This window comes from Amblyomma maculatum, chromosome 1 (genome assembly GCF_055883805.1).
Source record: "Amblyomma maculatum isolate TAMU_Amacu chromosome 1, ASM5588380v1, whole genome shotgun sequence".
Lineage (NCBI taxonomy): Eukaryota > Metazoa > Arthropoda > Arachnida > Ixodida > Ixodidae > Amblyomma > Amblyomma maculatum.
In genome coordinates, this window is record NC_139344.1 from 17,911,296 (window position 1) to 17,938,383 (window position 27,088).

The window sequence follows — 27,088 nt, forward strand, 5'->3', positions numbered from 1 at the left end:
AGTGTTGTCATGAACATCAGACTCGAGAATGACAATACCATTTAAACATTACTATTTTACCTCATTTGCATAATATAACATGAAGGGAGAGTTTAAAAATTTGGGACAATTTTAAACGAAATTTTATTACAATTGTGATACTATCCAAAATTGTTCCGGCAAACCATAATCAAAGGCCTCCACATAAAGGAAATGCAGACAGCCTTCTAAAATACAGAAGAAGCAGATGCACCAACATACTTAGAAGGCAACACTGCAGAAGCACGTTCCACAATCCAACGAAACCACACCTCATATTCTGTAATGCACTCGAGCCTCCCACAAAGCAGCATCCGCCATCACAGCCGCACCATTGCTACGTGTTTTGATTCACCCAATTCTGCACCTGTCAGTTTCCCTACTCCACAAGCAACTCCCGTGCAGAGGCTCACCTTCGCATTACAAGAACTTTGTTCACTCAAGCGGTTTTCTATTGCTTCACACATTTTTAGTGTCTAATATGGGTGCCCTAAGAGAGCTCTGAAGCAATAGTGAACTTAGTACACGTAAAGGACCCATGCAGCAATTAAGTCCACTTATTACATTGCTGAGCTTTAGCTTAGCACACAGGCCTACACATTCGAAACAACAGAGAGTAACGCATGACGAAAACTCGCAAAACACGAGTTGTTTCCAAAACGGTAACAGTTGCGTCTTTAACTTCTGAGCAACTGTAGGTAGTGTAGGTAGCTGTAGGTGGAAGCATGCATTTCTCCTCAGATATATATAGATACTTAAAGTGATTGCCTAACTGATTGAAAACAAATACTTATCCGTGCATACTCATCCCGGAAACGTTTGCTAACGAAGTGATGAAAGCAGGGTGGAATTAGGTATGGAGGGTGGGAGAGGGGCTGTATGTTTCCAACAAAAACAACAACAACAAAAAAATCCTGGAGAAAATGTGAAATTAGCAGTAAATTTGGGCGGGTGCTTGCCCGGGTGGGGCCGCTTTCTTGAAATTTTACGGTTAAAGACATCTGGTTTCAGTAGGTTAAGGCAATATTCGCAGCACAGCTGCAAGACAAACTCAATACAAATCACAGTTGATACTTACAGGTACAATCAAAACTCGATTTAACGAAACCCAATTTAACGAAAGTTCCAATTTAACAAAGATATTGTAATTCCCCCTCAGACACCCATAGGATCCAATGCTTTGACTATCTCGAAATAACAAAATTAATTCCGTGATCTGTTCTGATTTAACAAACCATTTTTCAAATAATAAAGGCGGAAAGGGGTCATTTTTGGTCTATTTTGTAGAGAGGACTCCCAAAATTTATTGATTGCGAGCCCATGGTAACAGCGCGGGGTCCCTTGGTCGCGCCTTTTTTTCGAACTGCGCGGCGCAAAACAAGAGTTGTAGTGTTCAGTTGAATTCACCGATGGTGACAGCAGTGAAAAAACGTCTTGTGTCGCATTCCAAAGGGTGCTGTTGCTGTTCGGTGCTTTTTTGTGCTGTGCTTCGTGTGGTTCGTTCGCCATTGTGTTTCTGCGGATATTTCCCCGTGCCTTTGAGTGCATGCTTCTCTCGAGCTCAGCTTACTGTTGAGCCTACAGTGGTATATATAGAACTTCAGACCTACAAGAAATCGGCGCGTTCATTGCTCACAAAGCACGCGCAGGCAAAGATCCCCGACTTGATTGCTAGAAAATAAATTTGTAGTCCTCTTGGGGTTTTCTTGATTCTTGAAAGAACAGCACAGTCCATGGGAAAATAAAATGCAAAAAAAAAAAAAAAAGAGCAAGGACAAGCGTGTTTTCTAGTCTTGTCTGTGCAGTGCTTTGTGCACTGCAAGAAAATCCTGATGATATCATGTTAGAGCTAAATACTGTCCTCAATAGGCATGATTAAGACCCTTAAGTTTCTGCCAGTAAACAAAAAAAAAAATCTGAATTTATGTGCTTTAGCTACTCTGAAAACTTGGGGAAAAAAAAAAAAATCTTGCCCACACCAATATATTCATACTGTGGCTCTGAATATACAGTCGAACCCGGTTATATCGAACCCGGATATATCGAATTTTGGTTATATCGAACTCACGGAATATGAAAATCCCATGTAAAAGTATAGGAAATCCGCGTCATATATCGAACTCAATTTCACCGGTCGTTCGATATATCGAACTCCGCACCACGCACTGGAAAGTGTGCCTTCCCCAAAGACGATCGCATCACGCTTGGCCGTTTGCCGCGTGACGTTTTCAAGCCACGCGCGGAAGGAATGAGAGGGTACAGTTCTGGACAGCGCCGCGCCCATTCCCCAAAGGCGCGCGCATCTGCAGTTATTGTTTCCCGTGCGCCAACACATGACGTTTGCAAGCCATGTGCGTGGGTGTGCCCATTCTTTTGCCGAGCTATCTCTCTCCTTCAGCACGCGCTACACATGCGCCAAGCCAGCTAAGCCCGTTTTCAGACAGACGTCGGACGCTTTCTCCAGCGTGTGTTGCGAACCCTCTGCGCGCGGCGGCTGACGTGGCTACGGCGCCTGCGGACGTTAAGCGGCAGCTCTCTCTGTTTTTCTTTTTTGCGAAAGTCATCCTTTCTTATCGTTGTGCTGTAGGCGCGACGTAGCGTAAGATATGGCGGCTGCGGACGTTAAGAAGCGGCAGGCTTTCTTTCTTTTTTTTTTTTTTTCCGGGATTCGTTTATCTTTGCATGTATTAATCAACGGAAGCACGCGGTCTGCTGCTGCGATCATGACTCCTGCCCCAAGCGCGGGCGCTGCGTGATAAATCGAACCAGGCTTGTGCAATCAAGCCATCACAGACACTTTGCCAAGTCGCTCCCCGCCACCGGAGGAGCTATAAAAAGATAAACGCGCCCTGATGTTATCGCTGCGCAGCATCTTGGCCCGCTGCCAAGAAATGAGCTGTGGATGTACATGCAAGCGATTTTTGCCGCAGCCACACAGCAACCTTTTATTGAGCTGTCGCGGTGGCTTGAGCGGCAAGGGGGACGCAGTTCCAACAAGTTTGAAATTTTTCGCTCTGTCGCTGCCGCTCGTCGCTGAGATCGCTCAATCGCTTGCATGTGAGCGAGCTGGTCTTAACGCATTTTTATTTTTTTTTTCAAATTCTCGGGTGAAAAAGTGGAGGGTAGGTTCATTATGCGAGTGGATTGATTATGCTCAATCGACACATGCGGTATCGTTTTTTGGCATCGTAAGTGCCGTCACAAGCCGATTTTTGTATATCTAATCATCGATATATCGAACTATTTCGCGATCCCCTTAGAGTTCCATATATCCGGGTTCGACTGTATAACGTGAGGAGCATTCTGAAGCACGTTTTGATGTCTTCCGCGGTATTCTGCAAATCCTTTATTTTCAAATTGTGAAAGCTTAAGATTTCCACTGAAGAGGGGCTTCAGATATGATATATAAAAAGTACACTACAAAAAAAGGTAACCCCGTCTCCAAGAAAAGTGCAAAGGTGTCACTAAGAGCAGGTGAAGGCACAATCCGCTCTGCAAAGAATATAGACCGTTTTACAGAGAGCAAGCAGGAGAGGAGGAAAATACTCTTTAATACCCCAGTCACACGGCACTTCTCCAAGGTCTTTACTGCAAAGGAGCTGTATTGCATTAAAGGAGCAAAATTAAAAAGGAGAAGCAGCGCAGCTACACGGCAAATGCAAAGGAGATAGATGGCGATGATGATGATGATGATAATCAGATATTCTTCATGAGCGTCATCTGTCGAGCGGCAATCACAACGGCTGTCAACCGCTGCGCTTGAAATGGCGCTTGTAGCAGCTACCAAAATTTAAGTAGACGATATCTTTCACCTTAAGTGATAAGTGAACAAGACTGGCCTTGTTTATGTTAGGAAAAGTAACCGACTCATTATTATAAAAAGACTCTGAAGGTTTGATGAAGGTTTGAAACGGATGTTTAGAGACAAGAATTTCTTTTTTCCTTTCCATTCTGACCACGGTAGACACGCACTCGTCGTTCCGCCTGGTTTCGCGTGCGAAGCATACTTTACTTGTGCGAATTTTGAATAAATTTTAATATGTTGTGTTCCATCAACGTAATCAACGTGCGTGTTACAACCATGAGCGACGAGACCCAGGACGTGAAAGTATGGTGGCTGTAGCATAGTGAAAGCAAATGCGAAATCACAAGGAGACATCATATGTCGATGCGGCTGCTGAAACGTTCGAACTATTCTATCAACACTCGGAGATTTTTAAAGTTAATTGAAATGCAAAGTTAACGCCTAAAAGGCCACTCCATGGAGCGAACTTTCTCTGCGAACTTCATGCGGTGCGGTGCAACGCTGACGCACCGTCGCCGTGCCGTACCACATGCAGACGAGTGAGAAAACCCACGAGCTGGTCCGCTTCAACAACGTACTTTTCACACTAAACGACATTTCAAGAGCAACACATAAAATAGGCAGCGTCTAAAATGGCGCCCGACAGCGCTTGCCTACAGCCTTCGAGTACGCCTGACGCCGCAACAACAGCGTACTGCAGGCGCGTCGCTTTGCAGCAGAGCTTGAGCGAGTGTTGTTGAGCGGAACGTCGAAAAAGGTCCCGCTTCGGCTCCATCGTCAGAGTAGGCAAAATTGCAACGCTTACAGCACTTACAGCACCTTATGACGCGGCCTTACCAAAGCGGTGCAGGCCGCTAGCGCGGCGGACAACGGCGCTCTGGCCGTGCGCTGCTCCCTAGTCGTCGCTAGGCCTGTTTTGTTTCGCATCGATGGCACATGAAACATCGCTATGAAATTCCTTCGTGCTATAGTAAATCATCTACTCATAGAACTGCCTAACTCTCAGTCCCATTCTCTAGTAGTAAAAGCAAATTATGATTAATTTCGGCTTCATTTTTCAACGGAGCTGGCGTGCAGGCGGGCCGTAGCACTCACTCCGCAACGGCGGCAGCCGGCTGTGAGCAGAAACTTGCTTGCAAGTTGTCGCTTCTATACCAGAGACCCGGTAAGGCTCAGCGATCCTCAAGAAGGACTCAGTTTTGATATTCAACTTATTATTTACGGCAACAACAAAATTTAGCACACTTTTTCTAAGTTTTTTCGTATCACCGGCGCGCACGACTCCAAGCTACTGAATAGCCGGCTTGGTCAGCGGCGAACGGCTGCTGGGCTGCTGTTCGCAAGGTTTGCTGCGAGAAAATCGCTCCTGTGGGTCAGCGTCAATTAAGCTTAAATGTAATGTTAAAATTATATTTGTGTCAACTTTTTTTCTGTTTTTTTTTTCTTGTTTTTTTAGTCCGCTCCGTGGCGTTCATGTTCGGGCTGCTCCTTTACGAAGCTGAAGGCCGCTAACGACCGCCTTTCCCGCTACGGGCCTTTATCGCAAAGGGCCCACGACTTTGCCGTGTAGCTGCGCGTCAACCGCCTTTGGAGCAAAGAACCTTAATTCTCAAGGCCTTACTGTGCCCGTGTGACAGGGGTATAACCATATTCATTGCGCCGGCCCATTGTTGCCAGTACCGAGTGGGCTGTGCATTCGCTCGCTTCATGCATAGCAGAGCGGCCTTGAACCTCGGTATATTGTCATTTGAGAGACTTGGATACCTTTATTAGCGCCTCTTTTAGTGGTAATATCATTGGGACAGCAATGTGTGTTCGTGGACTGCACAAACAATCAAAATTGCAAGATGATTGTCGAGAGCGTATGCGGGAAGCATGCAACGACAGTCCAAGTGCGGCTGTGATATGTTTCTGCTTCAGCGCTTTCCAGTCCATCCTGATTTAATTCACCTATGAACGCTTTGTGTAAGCCAGACAGACTTAGTATCAATGACATACTCACGGATATGATGCCCATTTTACTTCCTCCGCTGTAGTAAACACGCACGCTGAACCATCCCGGGCAGGCCATGCCTCCCGCAAGCCCTCCGAGCCAACGATACGGTGGATTTATTCCGCCAACGCCAGAAGAGCATGCTAAAATCTGTTCGTCACTTAAACAATAAGCCAACAGCAAAAAAAAAAATCCTTTCTTGCAGATCTCTGATTCATACAGTGTTGTTGATAATTGAAATACGAACAAATTTCTCAACACAGCCAGCTGGTGCAGCGCGCGGCTATCATAGCGAGGCTCATCGTCTGCACGCTGGCTCCGCTGCTAAGGCGTCACCGAAATTTACATCTTTTCGTTACTGATACAATGGGATCAGCAGTAAGGCAGTTCCACGAGAGACAATTTACTCTAGCGCTGAGAAATAACACAGCGCCGTCGGGTATATGCTTTCAATGCGAAACAATTTAGGCCTAGTGGTGACAAGGGAGTATAGCGCTCGGTGAGAGTGCCGTCGTATGCCGCGCCAGCCCATAAGCGCTGATATTCGTTCGTGGTGCAGCTGAGAGCGAACATTTTTCGACATTTTGCTCAACAATACGCCATAAAAACGATGCTGCTACGATGGGATGGGGATACGATGTTGCTGCGCCACCCGACGTACGCCAAGGCTGCATATAAAAACGTCGACGGATGATACTTTAGACACTATTTCTTTTATGTGCTGTTCTTGAATCGTGAAAATCATACGATCGAGCTGTCCTGCTTCAACAATTTATACTTTCAAGTTGAACCACGGTTCAACTTGAAAGTATAAATTGTTGAAGCAGGACAGCTCGATAGTATGATTTTCGCACTCGGTCGCCGGCACACCATGCACAGACAGGCATGCATTCGCCAAGCTCGGTACGCGATCAGTTAGCGGCGTAACCGCGGTGAACGCTGCCCGTGCCTTTAATGCGAAATGAAAGCAGCGCAAAATCGAATATAAATATGCACTATTGAGAGGAAATACACGGCAGGAAATGGGTCGCACTTCACATTAAGTCAATGTGCCGATGACTGGAAAGCACCTTTCGTAGTATCTGTATTCCACATTCGGTAGCTGCCCGTATACGGTTCATTCGCTGTGTGTTTACGTGCGCAGTTACCATTGCGATTGTAGAATATAATTGAAAAATACATGTATCATGAAAGATACAACAGATACATCCTCAGAGTTAACTCTGATGAGTTCGGCCTGCGGAAGCGAAGCGCAGTCCTTCACCCTCGCCCTGGCCGCTAATTCTGTTTCTAACAGCTGCCGCCATGCCAAACGGATGATGTACGGTTCGCTGGCGAGCTCAAACAAAACACAAAATAGCACCAAGGTTTCGGATAGCTTTCACAAACACCACGAATTAGCACTTTTACACTGCCGGATCGCAGCATCAACATGCACAGCACAGCCCAAGATGGCGTCAAGAGGAGCCGGAGCGGACTTTCCCAGTTTGGTTCATATGAGGCGCCACCATCAAACAAAATGGCTGCGCCCAGGCATCGAAACTAATATCGTCTATAGTGCGAGTTTCTTTTACCACTGCCCCACTCACCCACCACCCATGATTAAGCAAGGGCCGTGAAGACTGATTTCAGAGGCACTCTGGCAATGCCCACCATTCATAACATCAAAGATGTTTAGCGTATGTCAAGTTTACTAATGTGGTGCACCTAAATTCTGGAGTTCTAAAAGTATAGTGCCAGAACTGTTAGCATACCTAAAAGGCAATGTACAGTCACAGCCACCTGATAAGCAAATCAGGTACAACCTATTCAGTGGTCCTAGCTAGATTTACAAAAATTGATGACCCTGACAGCATTAACGAGTAAAGCAAGGAAAAACCACTGAGATTAACAGCCTATGTAAATACTTGCGGAGCGCCTCATTGTTACAAATGGTTCATGAACGATACTTCGTCACAGCTGCTAGATAAATAAGAAATGTATCCCTTTCTCCCAAATGACCGCGGCTCTTTAAAGGCCCAACTTTCTGAAAAGCCCTCGTGGCAGCATGCGCAGCCAGTCAGGCCACCATGTCCAGCAGCTCTAATTGTCTTTCATTGAAATGCCAAAAAGGCAGCATGCCATGCAATTGTGGCAAACTATTATGCAAGCCTAGCTCTATAAAGAATCCACACCCCTGCAAACATAAATGCATGTTCAATAAAGGACAATGAGCACCATATCTTTACAAGCTTCTAGAGACAGCCAGCAAGGTTAAGGTTGAGTGCATTTGTTGCAGCTCAAAGGTGGAGACTACCGACAGAGAGTCTAGATTAGAGCCAACAAGCCAACAGCGATCCTAACTGTCTGCTAACAATCCCACTCATACATACTGGGATGAAACAAGGGAAGCAAGGAGACTACCTTGACGGGATGTGTAATCAAATGCACCAAATGGAGTATGAGAAAGCAAGGGAACAAGTGACAGCAGGAAGCCTGATAGCAGAAACCACTCAGAACACTAAACTACTGAATCTGATGCACAGCTCACTACTAAAACCCCTACAGAAATCAGCCGCCAGGGCACTTCAGCAGAGGATGGGTCACCTCAAACAGAACTCTGCCTTCATTGCATCATGCAAGAGTCAAAGAAGACAACGCACCATCTTGAGATGAAAATTTCTTGTCTAAATATGCACTGCAAGAGAGGCGCAATGAAACTCATGAGCGTGTAAGAGGTTACAACGCAGCAAAAAAATTTCAGCCTCTCTTTTTAAGTAAACGACCTCTGTGGACTCGTGATTTCTGTTCGACATTTTTTTCCTCTATAGGCAATCCAAACAAAAAAAGCATCACATAAAGCAATATCCAAGTAACAAATGGCTACAGTAGCCCCATGTTAAAAAGAAAGAAAAGGATACTCATAGTGTTGCATTATTGTATAGGCGGCCGACTAAAATTTGCTTTTTGCAGTCAAAATTGAGCACAGAATCCAAGAAATACAGGGTAATAAGAGAAAGCAGATTTTTCATTCTGTAACCAACTTCGATGAAATAACACTCCGATGATCAGTAAGGAAATTTTGGCAATGCCTAAACAACAAAATGTTACCTTCCAGTCAATGCAATACTCTCACCACTAACTGCACTAGGTGATAGCCACACCAAGTGATAGCCACACCAGCTCACAGTGCTGCAAATTACTCCGCACACTTGTAGGTACTCAGCTCCATTTCAAGTACATACAGAAGGCTGCACCATGTGCTTCTGGCTGTTGTTCAGTCAACCTTTTCTTTAGCGAACTCACTGTGTGGCAAAAAAAAAAGGGGGGGGGGGAGGGGGGCTGCAATAAAATTATATTTTCACGGAAGTGGAGAGACCATAAACCAACTCTAGTGATGAGGGAAACGGGCTTTAAGTGCCAAAACAGGCACTGCAACAAATATACCGTATTTTCCGGTGCATCATCATCATCATCATCAGCCTGATTATACCCACTGCAGGGCGAAGGCCTCTCCCATATTTCTCCACTTAACCCGGTTCTGTGCTAGCTGCATCCACTTGACCCCTGCGAACTTCTTAATCTCATCCGCCCACCTAACTTTCTGCCGCCCCCTGCTACGCTTTCCTTCCCGTGGAATCCAGTTTGTTACCCTCAGCGACCATCGGTTATCCTCTCTTTGCACTACATGCCCTGCCCATGTCCATTTCCGGTGTATAAGACACAGATTTTTACAAAATGTTCAGTAGTGTGTCTTATACAACAGTGCGTCTTATGTGGGTTTTTGTTTTTTTCGTTTTGCGCAACGTTCATCGGCAAAATTTACCATGAAACGGCAATTGTAGCGACGCCTGTGATTACAATATTTACATCGTTATAGTGTTCTAGAAATGTGCAGCTGTCTCACTGGCAAAATGCCAACAGGTGGCGATGTCCATGCTCCAGACCCATTCCACGCTGCCAATACAAACCAAATCAAGCCCTCTCTTTTCCAGTTACAATTAACAACATTGTTTGGTGGCGACTGCATGCGTTTTCTCCTTCCTGCATGTGCTTTGCCGCGTTCGTCAGAGCGCCCACATGTGGTGACAATCAGCACAGTAATTATGAGCGCAAAGGACTGCACCTGGTGCATCCTCCCTTCTATCTGACAAGGCAAGAGGATGCCTGAGCACTGTCTCGAGAAGTCGGCGACCGCGTATGAAGATCAAGCCTTTCAAGGCTTTGTGTAATATGTATTAAACTGTTTCTGCTCTCACTGATCGAGAGTTTTTTCACACATAAGTGCTGACTCTTAATTTTCTATCATTCGCATCCACTTAAATTTTCTTTCAGGCACATAGCCCGTGATGGTCGAGCAAGCATATATTGTCAAGTCCTACTGCCCTAACCTGAATAAATTTAGGTGCGTCTTATATACCAATTTTTTGTTGAAAGCCTGTAAATATGAGGGGTGCATCTTATAAACCAGAAAATATGGTATGCCTAAAAGCCCTTTGTTAACAATTCCACCTCTGCACTCTTTCCTTCATGGCAATACTGTGCCAGTTTTAACCCTTTCACTGTCACGAACGTACCGGTACATATTCGCGTTTCCTCCCCGCAGTGTCAATAACGTACCCGTACGTATTCTATCTTGCGTTCAAATCTTCGCGCCTCACCATAAAGCTACCGCGCTTGGACTTGCTCCGCCATCTGTTGAATCTTTCTACAAGCTGATATGCTCGCTCCGCGCCGATATGACACATATATGGAAGAGTATGGTGCGACCGCGCCCGCCCGTTCTTTGCTCGTGGGAGGGGGCGTGGTCGCTCCGTGACACTACTCTCTCGAGCGAGCGATCCTTCGGCGCGCGCGTGCGGTTATGGGTTCAAAGTTTGTTCTGCCATCTGCGGCAGGTTTGGAGGTTTTTATTTTTATTCTTTGTCGCACTTCCGCTACGGCGTGGCAAGTTCAGGGCCGCACGCGGTTGCCTCTCTCCGACTGAAACATGACTCGATTGCTGCATTCGCTCTCTCCACACGCCCTCGCTCGAGGACAGCTTGCCGTTAGCAGCAGCAGCACACGAGTGTTTTAGCCTCTTTCCATCTTTTTCTCTTTCGACTTCATAAATCTTTATGCTCGTTCCCTGATATGCTCGTTCTCTGAAACCAAGCCGACACTGGGGGTGCGTCCCGGTCAGAAACAGCCGACAGTGAAAGAGTTAAAGGTGTCAGCATATGGACGCAAAACATGCATCATCTTAAGCAGGCATATGAAATAAAGCAGGCATATGAAAAAATGAAGCACACCACCACCCCATAAAGTTTAAAGTACAGGTGCAGACATAGAAAATGGAGCACAATTTTTTGTTCAAATTATGATGACGCCTTCTGTATTGGAGCGTGCTCCATTTACTTTTGTCCACACTGGTACATGTATGCATTTGTCTCATATAGGCCTGACATGCTTGTCATTGACAAAGGGGCTTGATGTTGAGATACTGGCTTGTTTTCACAGCAAACTCATTAAGACAACTTCTGTATTTTTTGTAGCCGGACAAGTTTCTGAATGACTCTCGGTAGTTTACGCCTACCTCCTTCACTTGCTGCTCTCGCTTCTATCTCCACTAGTGATTCAAAAGGCTGGGAGGAGGTGCTATGTGACATGTACTGAGCATTTTTTCGCTATTTTCTACAATCACTTGTACCCCATATTAAGTTTGCTTGCGACCAAATATTTATTATGCTTCATGCTTCTGTAGGTTTCGAAAACTTTATTTGTATTATGCCCAGTGCAAGATGTGCTACACCTCTGCCACCAGTGTGATGTCATCTTTCCTGTGTTCAGCTAGATTTGATAGCAAAGCATCGTGGCAGCCATTTGAAGCAGTTTTGGAGCAGAATGGAGCAATCCGCCTTTTGCGGGAGGATGTGGCGCCATCATGCGGGAGCGGGCGAGAAACACATTGGACGGCAGTGTTGCAGACGACGCGAAAGCGCACCATACGAAAAGGCCACGCCAACGCAGGTAGAAAGCGAAAGCTCCCCCCTTTTTTGGCCTCGGGGCAGAAAGTAGTGACAGTGATTGAAGTATATCATGTTCACGCAGTATGGGGGAATGTACAGCGTTTTCACAATCCACTCAAAACGCACGCATATACTGTCTTCGTATTGTAAGAGCGTGTAGCGCGGGTCGTGTTCGACGTGACAGAATGAGACGCTCTCAGCATGCAGGTTTTCGGCAGACAGGAGAACGCGGAGGCAGAGAGACAGAGAGAGGGATCTCAAAGGGCAAAGCAGCCAGGGGTTTGCTGATGCTGCAGAGCTAGGTGGAATCGTCTCCTGTGACTTCGAGCGGCGCATATGCGCGGAGTGTCTTGAGTTACTGAGCACAATGCGGTCGCCGCGGCGCCGGCATGGTGCAATGGGCGTCGCTTCCTCCTCGCGTCATCTACAATCGTGCAGCTATAGGATTTCATCTACGAAGCTCGGCAGAGAGGCACTTATACACACCTCCTGAAAAGGTTGTTGTCCCGGCCGGAATGCACACCTGCAGGAAACGCGCGGCATTTTTCTGGCAACAGATGATTTAGCGCTGTAGCCGGTTTCTGCCCTCAGGAGTCAGAACGGATGTGGTCGAAGTGGTGAAAAGGTTCTCAGTGCACAGCGAATGGTCATTCTGTTGTGAAATGATCCACAACCTTTCTGCCTCCGCCGCGATTTCTGCAGAATCAACGACTTGGTGACCCATGTGCATCTCCTACATATCAGATGCGCATCTTGGTCAGGAACCAACCCTGTTCTACGTCCAGAGCGATCCACTCTGCAAGTGAACGAGCATTAACCCTCCAGGAGACCCATTCCTGCCGGGCGGTTTCCTTGCCGTTGCAAACGGTTGGACGAAGACAGCGATAGCTTCCTAACGAAGTGCATTTGATTGCGTACACCAGAGGAACAAAATCCGAATACTTTGGCGTGCAGGAAGGCGAGCCTTTAAGGTAAAAAAAAATATACTGTGCGTCGTGCAAGAGTGTCAAGTGCATCATATGCTCCGAGCGGCAAAAACACAGATACTACAGGTATGTATGCATCTGAAGGAAATATGCATGATGAAAAGTACCTACTGGAGTTTGCACCCAGCTTGTAACGCACCAGTGATAGCTGCAATGAGGATTTCTTCGGTGCGTGATTGCTTTAGTTGCACTGGGGCCCGAAGGCGATGTATTTTGTCTTTTCTTTATGTGCGAAAGGGCTAGGTAGCTTAGATATATCACAGGCGGCTGTGCGCGCTCGGCCGGAATATTTAGCATGTTTTATCGTGACTGCCACCTGACTAACAAGAAAAAAAAATACGGCGTTTTAATGCACTGCCGTTCGCGAGCCTCATGACCAGCTCAACCAATCGGCTCGCGAACGGCGGTGCATCACAACAAACGCCACATTTCTTTTTCTTTTTAGTCAGGCAGCAGTCGTGATAAAACATGCTAAATATTACGATGTGGCGCACACAGCCACCTGTGTATCTGCGCTACCCGGCGCCTTCGCACATATAGAAAACAAATGACAAAATACATCACTATCAGACGCGCCGAACAAATGCTCATTGCGGCTATCACTGGTGGGTTACAGGCTTGGTGCAAACTTTGGTAGATACTTTTCGTCATGCACATTTCCTTTAGATGCATACATGCTTGTAACAAAGTGTTTTTCGCACAGTCGAGCATACGCAGTCGGTTGCTAAGGTCGGTCATTCACATCTTGACGCTTGGTGCCCCTAATTCAAGCTTCACGTCATTGTTGGTCGCGGCTCGCCGAAAGATACCTGGAAAACTGTGTCTTGCATCTCGGCCCGCTTAGAGAGTGGCAACCGTATGCGGCAGGTGTGGTTGGCATCGCTTTGCCAAGCCTGTGGCGGTCACCGTGCCGCACGGCGCCGCCAGCCCTCGTGCACTGGCGGCGCCGAGAAACGCCGTAGACGCCGTCCAGTGTGTTTCCATCGGTCGCCGCTATGACTTCGCGCATGCGCAGAAAAGTCGCGCAAAAGGCAGATTGGAGCAGCACAACTCCTAAGCTTTGATAGCTAATAGCTATTTTTCCCAAGCTCTTTCTAGCCATCATCGGTGTGATAACACAAAGCAAGCAAAAAGAGCTGACATAATGTGACATCATGATGATAGCACTTTCTGCCTTGACTCCCCCACCAACCAGCCCCCCCCCCCCCCCCCCCCCCCCCCCCCTCCCCACGCATGAAAAAGATACCAAAGCAGTAAATCACTAGTAGTGCTTCACGCAGGCCCAAATGGCTGCACCGATACAGAACCATACGAATGCTCACCCTTCATGTTATGCGGCAAGTTCCATGAGTGCAATCGTATGAACTCGCATGGGGTAAACTAATGCCAAACTTCAAGTGAATCAATAAACTCTAATAATCTGCTCTCGCTATAATGAGGCCTTAGTGCAAATGAATTTAATATAACCTAGCCCCTACAGCATTGCATAAACCTGTTCACGCTTCAAACTGACCTTTTCAAGCCACAACAAGATAGCAAGCTAATCTAGTTGATGAACACTAATGATTCAATACCTCGTATTGAAATAGGATGCAGAACAGAGAAGAAAAATCAGATGCAAGTGCTGAGCAGAGCATTAGTATTGAAATCGTTACATGTTGGATGCCTATACAATGTGCACAATTCAAGCTTATTATTCCCCCCCAATACAACAAAAACAAACAAAAAAAAACAAAAATGTGGCAGAATAAAGAAAGCTATCACTTGTACAAGTAGCATGTCTACAGTGATGAATGATATCATGGATCTCGGAGCTTATTCCCACAATACAACAAAAAATTATACATGTGGCAGAGCATAGAAAGCTGTGACACTTACAGTAGCATGTCTCCAATGATGAATGATATCATGGATCTCGGAGCTAGGGTGAAAGAGCAGGTAATCACGCCATTCTTCAAAGCTGATGGTGAGAGAACCATCCTTGTCCATTCTAGAAAAATTAATGATCAGTCTTTTCAGTGAATGTGCATTTGGAATCCATTCTAACCACTGACAAAAGAAATCATCATTCATAATAAATGACTGCATACCACAAGTACAAGCTCAATATTACTATGCATCACATGATACAGAAAAGACCATGTACGGCAGGAAGTGCAAACATGCAAGATGTAGAAGGAATCCGCAGCAAGAAAAAAGTGTTGACAGATAACAGTTTGGTACAAGGTTAGAGTGTGTTTTTTCTTTGCTCACAATTTGGCAAGTCACAGGTGATAGGCAACAATATTACTTTTTACCTTTTACTATACAAGATTCATTATTTTGCGAGCTTAATGAGTTGCTAAACACAATTCAAAGCTAATTCACAGCACAAGCCCCAGAGTTTAACACACAGCTGCTGTTCATTTACTTCAAGCACAGACAGTTGGCCTTGATGGCTTATCTATGGACAATGCGGGCACTTGCCCAAATTCATGTCCACATGACCTGCTAGCATAGCACTGCACTAGCTGCCAGAATCTCAACTTTAGCAGATGCATGGCTTCTTATAGTTGCAGACATTCCAATTCATTTACTTGTACCAGCTGCTCAACAGCTTGCCTCATGCACTTTTGCCTCAGCTGCACAACAACTGACAAAAATTGAAAGCTGCAACGCACATGCAGCCAGATATCATAGCATCTGTGCACGCTGTAGGTCCCAGGTGTTGCGACCCACTGTACAAACCCATATATTGCGGATGACGGGCAGCAACAAATGAAATCAGATACCTACAAGCACAAAAGGATGTGCAGTAGTCTCAACAGTACACACAGCAATACCAGGTGGTACAGAGATGCATCTCTACAGATCACATGATCTGAATTTGAAGGCAATTATGAAACTAAGAAGCAGGGTAGTTGGTTTTGCATAATTAATTTCAGCAGTGCACGATCTTGAGGACAGGCAGACAATAAACTCAAACAGGGAGCATAGAGACAACATGAACGAGTGCACTGTACAGGCAATAGGAGAGCCACAGAAATGACATGAACAAGTAGAGTACTCTACCTGTTCGCACTGTTTCTATGCTCCTATACTGTATGCCCAAAGCGCCATACTCCTCAGGTTAACAGACGCGTCAGCTGTACCGACACTTTTGGTAAAATGCATTGCTTATGTTTTTTTTTTTTTTAAAACATTGTTGGATGTTTCAGTGCAAGATAAGAGCATCAATTTTCTTATATGCTCACTTTACTAAATGTTATTCATTAACTACACTGCATTTTTTCTGCACTATAATTACAAGTGTGTTAAATTTAATGTGACATGGTTTTAGTCCTGCATAAATAACCAAATAATCTACGTGAATTGTGGGCGGTTTTCTATAACAGGCCCTCACCGACCTCATGGTGGAAGACCCATTCCCGATACGCAAGCCGTAAAGCGTGAACGACTTTCTTCAAGGTAGGTGCCTGTCCACCCAACGTGAGTGGCTTTTCGATAGATGTAAAAGACCAATACTACTCGCTCCCGCAGATCATGATGTGCAGAGAAATCAAAGAATCCATTGACCGACATGCCGTGGTGAACTCATGTGCCCTGTCGAAAAAAATTTTATGGAATTACTAACCAGCTACTTGCATTTTACCATCATTAATCATAGGGGGAGTTTCTACATTTAGCGGGAGGGGATATGCATCGGGGCTTGTTTCTTGCGTGCATTGACAGAAGTCTTATGACTGCTATTCAAGTGACAAGCTTCATTAAGGTGTTTCGTTATGTGGATGACTATCTAATTCTTTACAATACAAAGAGGACGAGACAGCCCGACAGCAACAGCACGTTGGCCAGATCAGAAAACAATGTTCCGCAATTCCTTTACTTGATGCAAACCTTTTTATACAGTCATGTATGTTGGCGGTACAGACCACGAAGCAAAAAGGGACTGCTCCCATACACCTCAGCACACTCCAAGATCACCAAGCGGGGAATAGTGAAAGCAGCAATGAGAGCCGTATTGACAAGATCCTGCTACCATGCTGTACAAGCTAGTTTTGACGACCAGAATTGTCAGCTGAAAGCAGCAGGTTACACGACACTGCTACTATCCAGTGTCGCAGAAGGAATACTGCAAGAAGAAAGGAAGCAGTCTGCCGTCATTCCGTACATTCATAGGTTTTCCCACAACCTCAAGAAGATAGGCGAAAAAGTTGGCGTGAAAGTGGTGATGTCAGCACCTAACAAGTTAAAGAGCATGTGTTGGTTTGTGGTTGGTTTATGGGGTTTAACGTCCCAAAGCGACTCAGACTATGAGAGTCGCCGTAGTGGAGGACTCCGGAAATTTCAACCCCCTGGGGTTCTTTAACCAATGTGTACCAAGGTGAACAGAGAGCGAATAGGAAAAAAGCAATGCAAAAAAAGCACAAGAACACACACATGAAATGTACAAAAAAAAGTTGTGCATTAGATACCCTTGTCATGTTGGCGCACCTACATTGGTCAAACAGGGCGCTGTTTGAATGAACGGCTCCATGAGCACAAAAGATGCTTGAAAGGAGCCATCAGCAGTGAACTGACAAAACACTGCCGAGAGCATGAATGTGTTCCCTAGCTCGGCAACAGCAAAGTTTTATCGTTCTACTTCGACCAACGAACCAGAGAATTTCAAGAAGCCATTAACATTCGGTAAAAGGGCGAAGTGTGCGTCAGCATACCTTCTATAGCACTTTGCGGCAGCGAAATTGATCATCTGTGTGTGAATGCATAAATTTCTGTAAGATTTTTATCTTGTGTTTTGTGATTTTCTATCTTTCCTTTTTCTTCTTTTTTTGTACGAACGAGGAATAAAACTGACAAACATGCAATAAAAATCGGGTTGTTAGTCAGCACCGTGTCCTCTTTCTCTGCTTCGTCTCGTGTTAGTGCTGTTTTTAGCCACAGATCATGCACCAACCAGCCTAAATTCCCCCCCCCTTTAAAGTACATCAGTAACAACTACATAATACTGATGCAAACCAAAAGTTCAGATAGTGCTTCATGTTTATGAAACACTTTGATACAAGAGTATGCAATAAAAAATTAGGATGGCACTCAAGCTTCACCTTTAAGGGAATGATACAACAGTGTAAATGGCTCACATCTATGGCTCCCCATGCAGATCCTCCTTCAAGTACACAAAATTTGCCGGTCTCTTAATTACTGATGCCTTATTTTGTGACTCATTACCTCAGATATACTATTAGCACCCAGTCATAACCTACCACATAATTCGAGAACCCATCCGGCATATACCGGATGTCCCAGCTAAATGTAACCAATGTTTTAAAAAATATGGTGAACCCTACCATTAAGAGCTGTTCACAGTCGCCTATGCTAATCTACTGTATTTTTGTTGTTCACCAAAGTTAATTAAATAGTAAAGACTAATTAATTAGCTCATCTTTAATTGTTGGCTTCGGAGAAAAAGTGTCAATGCAAAAGTTGTAGATCTCCTCGAAAAACAGCTAGCTACATAGTTTCCATCAAACTAATGTTTATATAATGAGATTTTTTTTTATCCAGCCGAAACCGACATCTGGCGCAATAAAAAGACCTTTCTCGTGACAGTGGCTCCCCTTTAAAGCCCAGAGACGCATCTGAGATCACGAAATCTGCTTTTCTCTGGACTGCACTCTATAATGAAGCTGAGTGTATGCACATGGCGAATGATTTAATATAACAACTGGTCACGTGACAGCATTTCTTGAAGGCCTATAAATAGAGCTGCGTAAGTTGCAGTGTGATGGAAAAAAATGTAGCTAGCCGTTTTTGGAGCAATCTTACATGTTCACTTTCCCAAATTTTATTTCTTAACTACACTGCATTTTTTCTGCAGTACAATTACAAGTGTTTTAAACTTAATGTGACATGGTTTAACTCAAATCAATAATTTAAAAAATAGCTAATTGGTCTTTAGCAATCAAATAACCTTAGTGAACAAGAAAATACAGCAGATTAGCATAGCCGATTCTGAACAGCTCTGAATAGGTTTCACTGAGCTCAGGCTCACCATATTTTTTAAAACCTTGGTTACATTTAGCTAGGGCACCCGATATATAATAAGTAAATAGACGTACTTGGTTGCTAGAGGTTATACACAAGTGAAAAATTGCTTCATACTGTTTCCAAGTTTATTTGGAGCCGACGTTTCAGCAGGAGCCCTGCCAAATAAACTTGGAAACAGTATGAAGCAATTTTTCACTTATATATATATATACACATATATACATACAGTTCCATTCACACATTCCAGAGGATTCGACTCCTATCTCGAAGCTCCTACTCAAAGGAGCTGCCTCAGCTGGCGGCTCCTTCCGAAGTAGCCATGTAATGTGGCCTTGTGATGTCACAAACCCTGCCAATCAGTCAGTGCCCGGCTTTGTTGCCTGCCAACTACCACCTGCCAAAGGCATGCTCGTGATTTTTCATTAACAACAGCGACAATGCTGATTGATGCCCACTTTTCTGGAGAGCAGGGCCTTTAACCCTGCATTAAAAATAAAGTATATTTTTATCATGCACGGCAAAGTGCTGCTGAATAATAACTTGCAGGAACTTCTACATTATGGGTAAGCTGTAATGACCAAGTTATTGGGTAGGCAGCACACATAGACCTTTCTCTATAAGCTTACTATTACAGCCATATTTGAGCATATCACATCTTCAGCCATTGAATTTGCTTTCTTTGCTTTAGTGAAATTGTAGACCATGAACTTCAGCCACAAGTTTAGTTTTCCACCTTAAAGGTCAACACATTTTTGCTATTGTAAAAAGAGCATTATAGTTCCTTACCATGGCTTTATAGGTTATAATTGTGGTAATGCTTAGATTACACTTCCATGTCCAAACAAGTTTAATATCCTTCTTTAATATATGCCTGCTCTCTGCATTTTCTTTCAAGAACCTTAACATCACTATTCATTACGCAACTCCGACAACTTGTAGGCCTACAAAAGTGACCAGAGTTCAGAATGCACAAAACATACATCATGCTAGGTAGGTTGTAAAAAAAATAAAATTATGCACATAAGCAGGCACAGTAACCTGCAAAATCCCAGCTGAGCTTCATTCCGTGTAACAAAAACTTCAGCCTTTAATTAGCAGGGAACTCTGCAGTCCATGCACCTGTATAAGGCACTGACCACAATGGCATGCCACAAACACTGGTGCTTCACAAAAACATTCAGCTCTGCCAATACCAGTGCACTGCTTCACCACCAAAGTCACATGCTGATCAAATATAGCACACAAATAGCATAGACACACAATATGCAGCAATACCAGTGGCAGCCAACAGAAACTACACTATACCAATAAACTAAAAGCAAAGTCTGTTATCATACATGAATAGCTATATAGTTTTTATTTTGGGGAGGTTATTCAGCTGCTTGGTTCGATTTGTAGGGTTTAACATCCCAAAGCAACTCAGGCTATGGGGGATGTCGTAGGGAAGGGCTCCAGAAATTTGACCACCTGGGATTTTTCAATGTGCACTGACACTGCACCATACACAAGCACCTCGATTCTTCGTTTCCATTCAAAAGTGGCCACCACAGCCACAAATGGGTTGAGCAGCTGCATGCCCTAACCACTGAGCCACCGCAGCGGGGCATTATTAAAATGCTGTGAATGCCATACATTACAGTGCACACTGTTCACCTGTCTACCCGTCTACCTGTCTAAGAGATAGATGAGTGCATGCCGTTGCATCACTTAGATGCACATAATCTGATTATGAACCCTTAGCAAATCAATAAAAAAACTTACCGTTTCAGCAGTCTAACGGCTTCATCATGTTCAATATGAATTCCAAGTCTATGGAATGACGTCTTAATCTCGTTTGCATCAAGCGAACCTTTGGTAAGGAAAAAAGAAAATGCATAAGAACAACTGTATAAAACAGCACAAAATTTTTGCTGACTTTGGAGGCTTACCATCACTGTTTGCATCGAGGCTCTTAAAAACAACCATCAAATTCTTCTCATGTTCAATGATGTAGTGCACGAACTCTGCAAAATCCACAGTTCCATCCTTGCCTGTGTCTGATGCCGTTATAAACTTCTATTCAAAAATAAAAATAAGAAAAGAAAACAACAAGAAAATCAAGTCAATAAAGTGCACCTAAGTAGCAATATTTAGCACCTTTAATTTTAGATATGGGCAAGACACATGCTTCAACTACCTCTGCAGAGGAAAACAGATATATACTGCAGCACCATGGTTATCCATGCGTAAACCAAAAAATCAATCGACAAAGCGCACATAAACAGCATCAACTAACATGTTGAACGGTAGCTATAGGGGTGTAACATACGCTAACACGCTGAATATGGTACAGCCTGCCGGCGGTATGCGACTTCACATTAACACATCTACCAACTGCTGTAATGTGCATTAGTTTCTATGGCAAACTGCTTTGTTGCCTTTATGGCTGTAGTACAGATAATAAAAGAATGGCATAATCATCAACACTGATTCCCTGAGTATGCTAAAAGTACTGCACTCTAGAAATGCAGCTGAACCCTTATTAGAAATCATACATAATGTAGTTCCAACTCACAACACAAAAACCAAGACTTTCATGGGTCCCTGGCCATGTGGCGATTAGAGGCAATGAGGAAGCAGATGCATGCACTGTGCAAGCACGATTTGCCTAAATAAAAAACATGATGCACAAGAATTTTGTTGACGTTAATGTACAGTAAGCCAAGAGGTAAGTGGCAGGCTGCAAGGGATGATCTGGTAAACAACAAACTGCATTCTGTAAAGCCCATCTTAGGAGAATGAAAACCATGTAGATAACAGGAATGTTTATAAGAAGTAACTTTATGTCATGCACACATTGGACACACTTTTACAGAATACATGCACACACCGGACACACTTTTACAGACTTCTTATTGACAAAACAAGACAAACATCTGAGTGAAATATGCAGCAGTGAACTCACAGTAAACCACATTTTAATTTCGTGTGCAAAAAAGTGCAGACATTTTTTTAAAGTGAACACACCTGACTATACCCCATGTTTTTAGGTGAACAAGCAAAATTTTCATCTTTAACACAAAATATTCAACCCTGTGCCAGACGCATTTGAGCCTTGTACCATAAAACTTGATACATATTAACCATGCTGGCAAGGGAATTAAAGACGTAAATCTTGGCCCTCCCTTACGCATTTCGGAACCAGCAGAATAATATCACGAGTCTACAGAATGCTCGAACAGATGATGCAGTACACTGATTTGGAACGAAGCTGCATTATTCTCGTGGCCTTGCGTGTGTGCGCTACACCGGAACCGATTCAGCGCTGCGCACTCGAGTAGTCGCAGCCACATAGCGTGGTTTATCTTGGACTATTAGTGTGCAGTTACCCCTGGCCCACAACATTACTGCATTGGTGATCGCGTCGATCAACATAGCACTCAGGGCACCACATTGTTAGAGGAGTGTGTGACAATGCCGCCAGTTCAGTACACAAAAATAGTAAGGCAACGAGAAAAGCACGAAAGAGCTGCGGTTAAGAGCGCGGCTAGTAAGAAAGCGAGGCGCTTACGTAGATTTCAGGCTCGCTTTCTCCCTAGTCAATCAATCAGTGGCGGTCAATCGACTGTGGTGCAATCGAGTTTATCACATTACCACGAAGCGGTAGCATGGCTCGTCGCACGCCGTTGTGCAAGGTAGGAACCTTGAACACGCGGCGCCCTTACCTTGGAGAAAATTGCGTGCAGTGGGATATTGGACACTGACCTCTACACTTCCGGGTGAATGCGGCAGTCCCAGCTTACGTAAGCCCGTGGCGAGATCATTGATGTCAATTCGACCGTCTTCGTTGGCGTCTAATTTTCTGAAGAGCTTCTCTAGTCGCTCCTCAACCTCCGTCGGCAGTTCAGGGTAGTAATGCGGTGGGTGCTGCTGAGGCTGGCCGTTTTTTGGGGCACCATTAGCTTGAAGTATCATTTTTGTCGTTAGCACATGGTGCTTTTACCGAAGTTCCACTGGGTCAATGAATGAATGAATGGCGTCCCACCTTGCGGGCCGTGGGGGCACGGCTGATTAGCTCGACACTGCGGCACACGCACGGCTGTTCTGACGACGGCAACCTTGCCGTTGGCATTTGACTTGTTGCAACGTTCCTTTAGGCTGTGTTAAAGATTTCGAAAACTGTACCACGGAAGCATATCACAAAGACTGCGTCACCACATTACTACCGTTCAATCATACGAAACGTCACCTATGTTTCGCAGCCGCAAAACACTAAAAGACCGAAATTATATTATGCTGGCCACAATTTGTCGCTTTCGCCGCTATGCCAGTGCTGTCGCTTACGGCGCACATTATTCCTTCATGATCAGTATTATCGTTCACAACTAGAAAGTTTCGTTTTTGCTGTTATGAATAAAATTCAGACACATAAAAAAAACGTGTGCACAAAGTATTCACAAAAAATGTTGCTTTATTACGTCACAAACGTGGCTTGAACAAAGTATATTTGAACTGCATGTACAACGAGGTACAGCTGGTACAGCGGTACAACCATACAACCTTGGGTACAAAACAACATAGAGGAAGGGAACAACTTGTATTATATTATGCAGTCTTTTTATTTCTTAACTTTTATTTTTTGTTTGCTTTTTGTTGGTGTGGTTCTATCTGCCTGATATACCTTTTTTTTTGTGTGTGTGTGTTTGATTTATGCTTTGCTGCGGTGCTGTGCGCTAAGTAGGTTCTGATTCCAAGCCAAGTAGGTTTTGATTCGGCAACACACACTATGTCTAACCACCATAATGCATTACACATGTCTCACAAGCGCTTAGAACTGCTGCCTGTGCACGTCAACAAACCAAGAACTTTGCCACATTTTTTAAACATTTGTGGGAAAGCGGTTTAGTTCCGTTTAGATACATTTCTTTGCAACTGCTCACTCGCTCACAAAAGTGTCGACTGAGCAGACGGTCCACTGGTCCTATCAACGTTAATAGAACTAAGATCAGTTGCCAAACTGAGAGCTGTTTCGCGGCGCCGCCACCGCTGGCTGCTTTGAGTGGCGCTGCAGTTCTACCAGGCTCTCGTCGGCCCGAACGTGGGTTGAACACGTGCAGAGCGGGCAGCATGAGTACAGTGCGTTCCCGACTCGGCTGCTGCAGTGATCGTTTTTTGTGCTACCTGTGCTAGCATGCAAAGTTGAAGGGGCTACAGTAACCATGCCGACGTTCTGCGTGCCGGGCTGTGCGAGCGGTTACAAGAGCGACAACACTGACAACACAGCGAGGCGTTTTTTCTCGGCTCCGCGTGGGGCGGATCTCCGTGCGGCATGGGACCGCGCGATTCCGCTTGTTGACAGGAAACTTTCTAACAAATCACGTGTGTGCGATCTTCATTTCTACGATGAAGACATACTGAAGACGTACAGTCATATCATTAATGGCAAGGAAGTAAAAATCGACAGGGGCAAATGGAACCTCGCTGAAGGATGTGTACCGAAGGTTTTCCCTAACTGAAAAGCGCTCAGTTGTCCCTGGAGTGCTCAAGCACCCTTCAAGCTCCCTGACTGAACTGGTGACTGGCATCAAGTCAGTGGTCGAGCGACAAACAGACAGAAAGTTTTTGGAAATCTGTTCTGGTTGATTGTTGACCTGCTTTTGATCAGGAAGCTACCCCGAATAGGTTGTAGCCTGCACAGTTCACTGTGCAAGTGGTGAAGTTTTATTTGGTAATGCGGATGCATTTTTACACACGATTCCTATCCGAGAGGAGCAATGTGAGTAGTCAGGTTAAAAATGCAAGGAAGAAGTCTCGCCTGCTGTAATTTGTGCATATTCAGTAAAGTGTGAAAACGTGCTGTGAATAAAATGTAAAATTATATTTACTTGTGTGTCTATCTGTAGCCCACTGCGTGAAAGGTCGCAAAAAAAAAAAAACTACTTGCGACGCGGGCGCAAGCCAGTAACGATAAACCCACAGTTGGGAATCCCAAAAAGACTAAATTTTATTGTCTCGAGTTGTTGGTGTCTAACCTCCTGTCTAAGCTCTCTTCTCTTACTGGAAGGAAACCGACAACTCAAGAAGCAGAAGTTCGCTCTTTTCGCGGCACAGATTGCGCGCGGCGCTCGGCTAAAAGTCACATGCATGCATGCTTATTGACGAAATGAATGCAATGCGAAAAATTCGCTTATTCCGTTAAACTGCACCACGGACAATGCGGCTCTTTGCTGAAAAAGCGCTGGTATTTTTTTTTTTTTTTTTTGTTAAAAATATGCACATGCATGCGGTTGAGCAGAAACTGCAGAAACATACTTCGAACTGACGATGAACCTTGCAATGATCATATCTCTAACATTACTGCACGTTTCTCATATGCCACTTCGGGGAAGAAACTAGCAAAACAACTTTCCTAAAAAAACAAAAAACCAACGGTAGCGTTGCCTGAGCAGCGCTCACCTGTATCGCTCGAGTTGCTGCAGTAAAGTTTTGCAGCATGCTCGCCACACACGGTTCAGACTTGATTGGTGACTGTGAGTAGTTAACGATAAGTACGGCATTTAGGACACCAAGTAATTTAACATTCCCGAATGCTACATGCTACGCCGAACGGCCGGGCCCGCAGCGTTTGATTAGTTTGATTGTGCTTCGACGGCGGCCAAGCAGCGGTTAGATAGAGCCTGTTTCGACGGCGGCGCCACCTCGCGTTAAAATTGACGCGCCGCTTCAGCAGCATGGAGAACCCGGAGAGTTTGGCAACTGATCTTAGTTCTATTAGCGTTGGGTCCCATAGAGTTTCTTACTCTTACCACTGGTCCACTCTTTAAATATGCGTTGCTTTGAGGACAGGGCATGGATAGGGCTTCGCCGACGGACCAAGAGTTATGCGTGCTATGCGAACGAGCAGAGACACGCACACGCATGTCTCTTATGTGCCGTTGACATCATTACATTTCGACAATGGTCCCCGTAGAGTTTATTTATTGATAAACTCTTGGTAAACTGATAATTTATAAACTCTATGTATGAGTTATCACTTTTAGCCACTGACTTCTGACAGAGCAAAAATGTAGTGAGAAAAAGCGTCCATTTGCCCTGTCTCTTCACCTGATGTACAGACAGCACGCGCATTTTTAGCCAATATGCGCATTTAAATGTTTCATTTAAATGGCACTCGCTTAAGCAATTCTGCCATGGTTCTGCTATGTTCTGCATCGTCTATTAACAGTAGAGTTGCATATACAGTAACTCTAGCTAACAGGTAAGAAGGGAGCGCCGCGTCGCGGCGAACGCACACGAATAAGTGAGAAAGAGAGAAAACAGAGAATCCTCTTTGGAGATTCCTCGCCCGGCCAACCAGCCATAGAAGTTCCAGCTAGAAACAGTGGGCAGTGGCTGCGGTGGTACAGGTGGGTCTGGTGTCGTGAACGGTCTCGATTGTCGTAAGTTAAAAGGGCTTTTGTCTCTTTCTCCCTCGCTTTTTTTTTTAAGTGTGCCATGTAAGACGTTACCCCGGTAAACTCTTGTAGCTAGTAGATTGTAGCGATTTAAGTCGGGTGCGATAGTTTCCAAGTCTTTAAACAAAGCTAGGCTCGGCTAGAGCGGCATGCGCTGCTTGGCGCTGTAAGGAGCGTGCGGGAGAAAATAATGTGGAAGCCAGCTGCTCATACTACAGCTCTTTACTTTTCACCCTGTCTGTGAAAAAGAGAAACGTAGTGCATGCCATCAGCTAGTTTTCCCCGCCAGAAAGTCAATCTCGCAATAGTATAGTTTCGGACTATTACTCATGAATGCGCCATGGCCGCCGAACCGGCGAAATTAATTCATGATCGTTGTTGATACAGTTCTTAATTGCTACCCGTGTATTCGATTTATCCTTTCGATTAAACGAACGTTATGTGAAGTAGCGGTTTTGCCCGTAATTTACTTCTACCGTGGTTTGCGCTCCTTGCCCTACCCTCGGCGTGATTCATCCGTCTGTTGCGCAGCAGTTAGCCGTTGCTGAACTGAATGTGACAAGTTTAAAGAATGCATGGTGCGGGCGGTGTATGGGAACAAGCCGTCGTAAATAACAATATATTACGTCAAATGCTATGGCATGTTAGTGCTCCAGAGGTTGCTGAAAGCGGTATTGTAAGCTGTGCGTCATGGTGCAGGGCGAGTTAGGTGCCACCACCTTTTAACGTAGCTCAGCATATATTACACACCTAACCTTCAATTTTCCTGCTGTCATCTGAACAGTTGCGTGACCCAGCGATGTGTGCGCTCATGTCGCGGTAGTTTAAGCAGATAAGAA

At 44.8% G+C, this 27,088-nt stretch overlaps 2 protein-coding genes across 6 annotated transcripts in view; one reads left to right on the plus strand and one right to left on the minus strand.

Moving 5' to 3' along the window:
• Positions 1–23,116, minus strand: part of SCaMC (Short Calcium-binding Mitochondrial Carrier) — an 80,340-nt gene extending 57,224 nt beyond the window's left edge. The window contains exons 1-4 of one of the 3 annotated variants that reach the window (XM_084587817.1): positions 22,561–23,114; positions 20,745–20,868; positions 20,578–20,665; positions 14,668–14,779 (exon numbers count right to left, since the gene is read on the minus strand). In XM_084587817.1, the coding sequence (XP_084443943.1) occupies positions 14,668–14,779; positions 20,578–20,665; positions 20,745–20,868; positions 22,561–22,770 (534 nt within the window). In that variant the 5' untranslated portion in view covers positions 22,771–23,114. Of the gene's footprint in view, positions 1–14,667; positions 14,780–20,577; positions 20,666–20,744; positions 20,872–22,560 lie in introns of all 3 variants that reach the window. The other 2 variants (XM_084587816.1, XM_084587818.1) reach the window with 2 other exon arrangements.
• Positions 23,117–26,097: 2,981 nt separating this feature from the next.
• LOC146201857 (uncharacterized) overlaps positions 26,098–27,088 on the plus strand; it is an 83,944-nt gene continuing 82,953 nt past the window's right edge. Inside the window, exon 1 of one of the 3 annotated variants that reach the window (XM_084587820.1) lies at positions 26,098–26,201. The gene's annotated coding sequence lies outside the window, so the exon portion shown is untranslated. Of the gene's footprint in view, positions 26,235–27,088 lie in introns of all 3 variants that reach the window. The other 2 variants (XM_084587822.1, XM_084587819.1) reach the window with 2 other exon arrangements.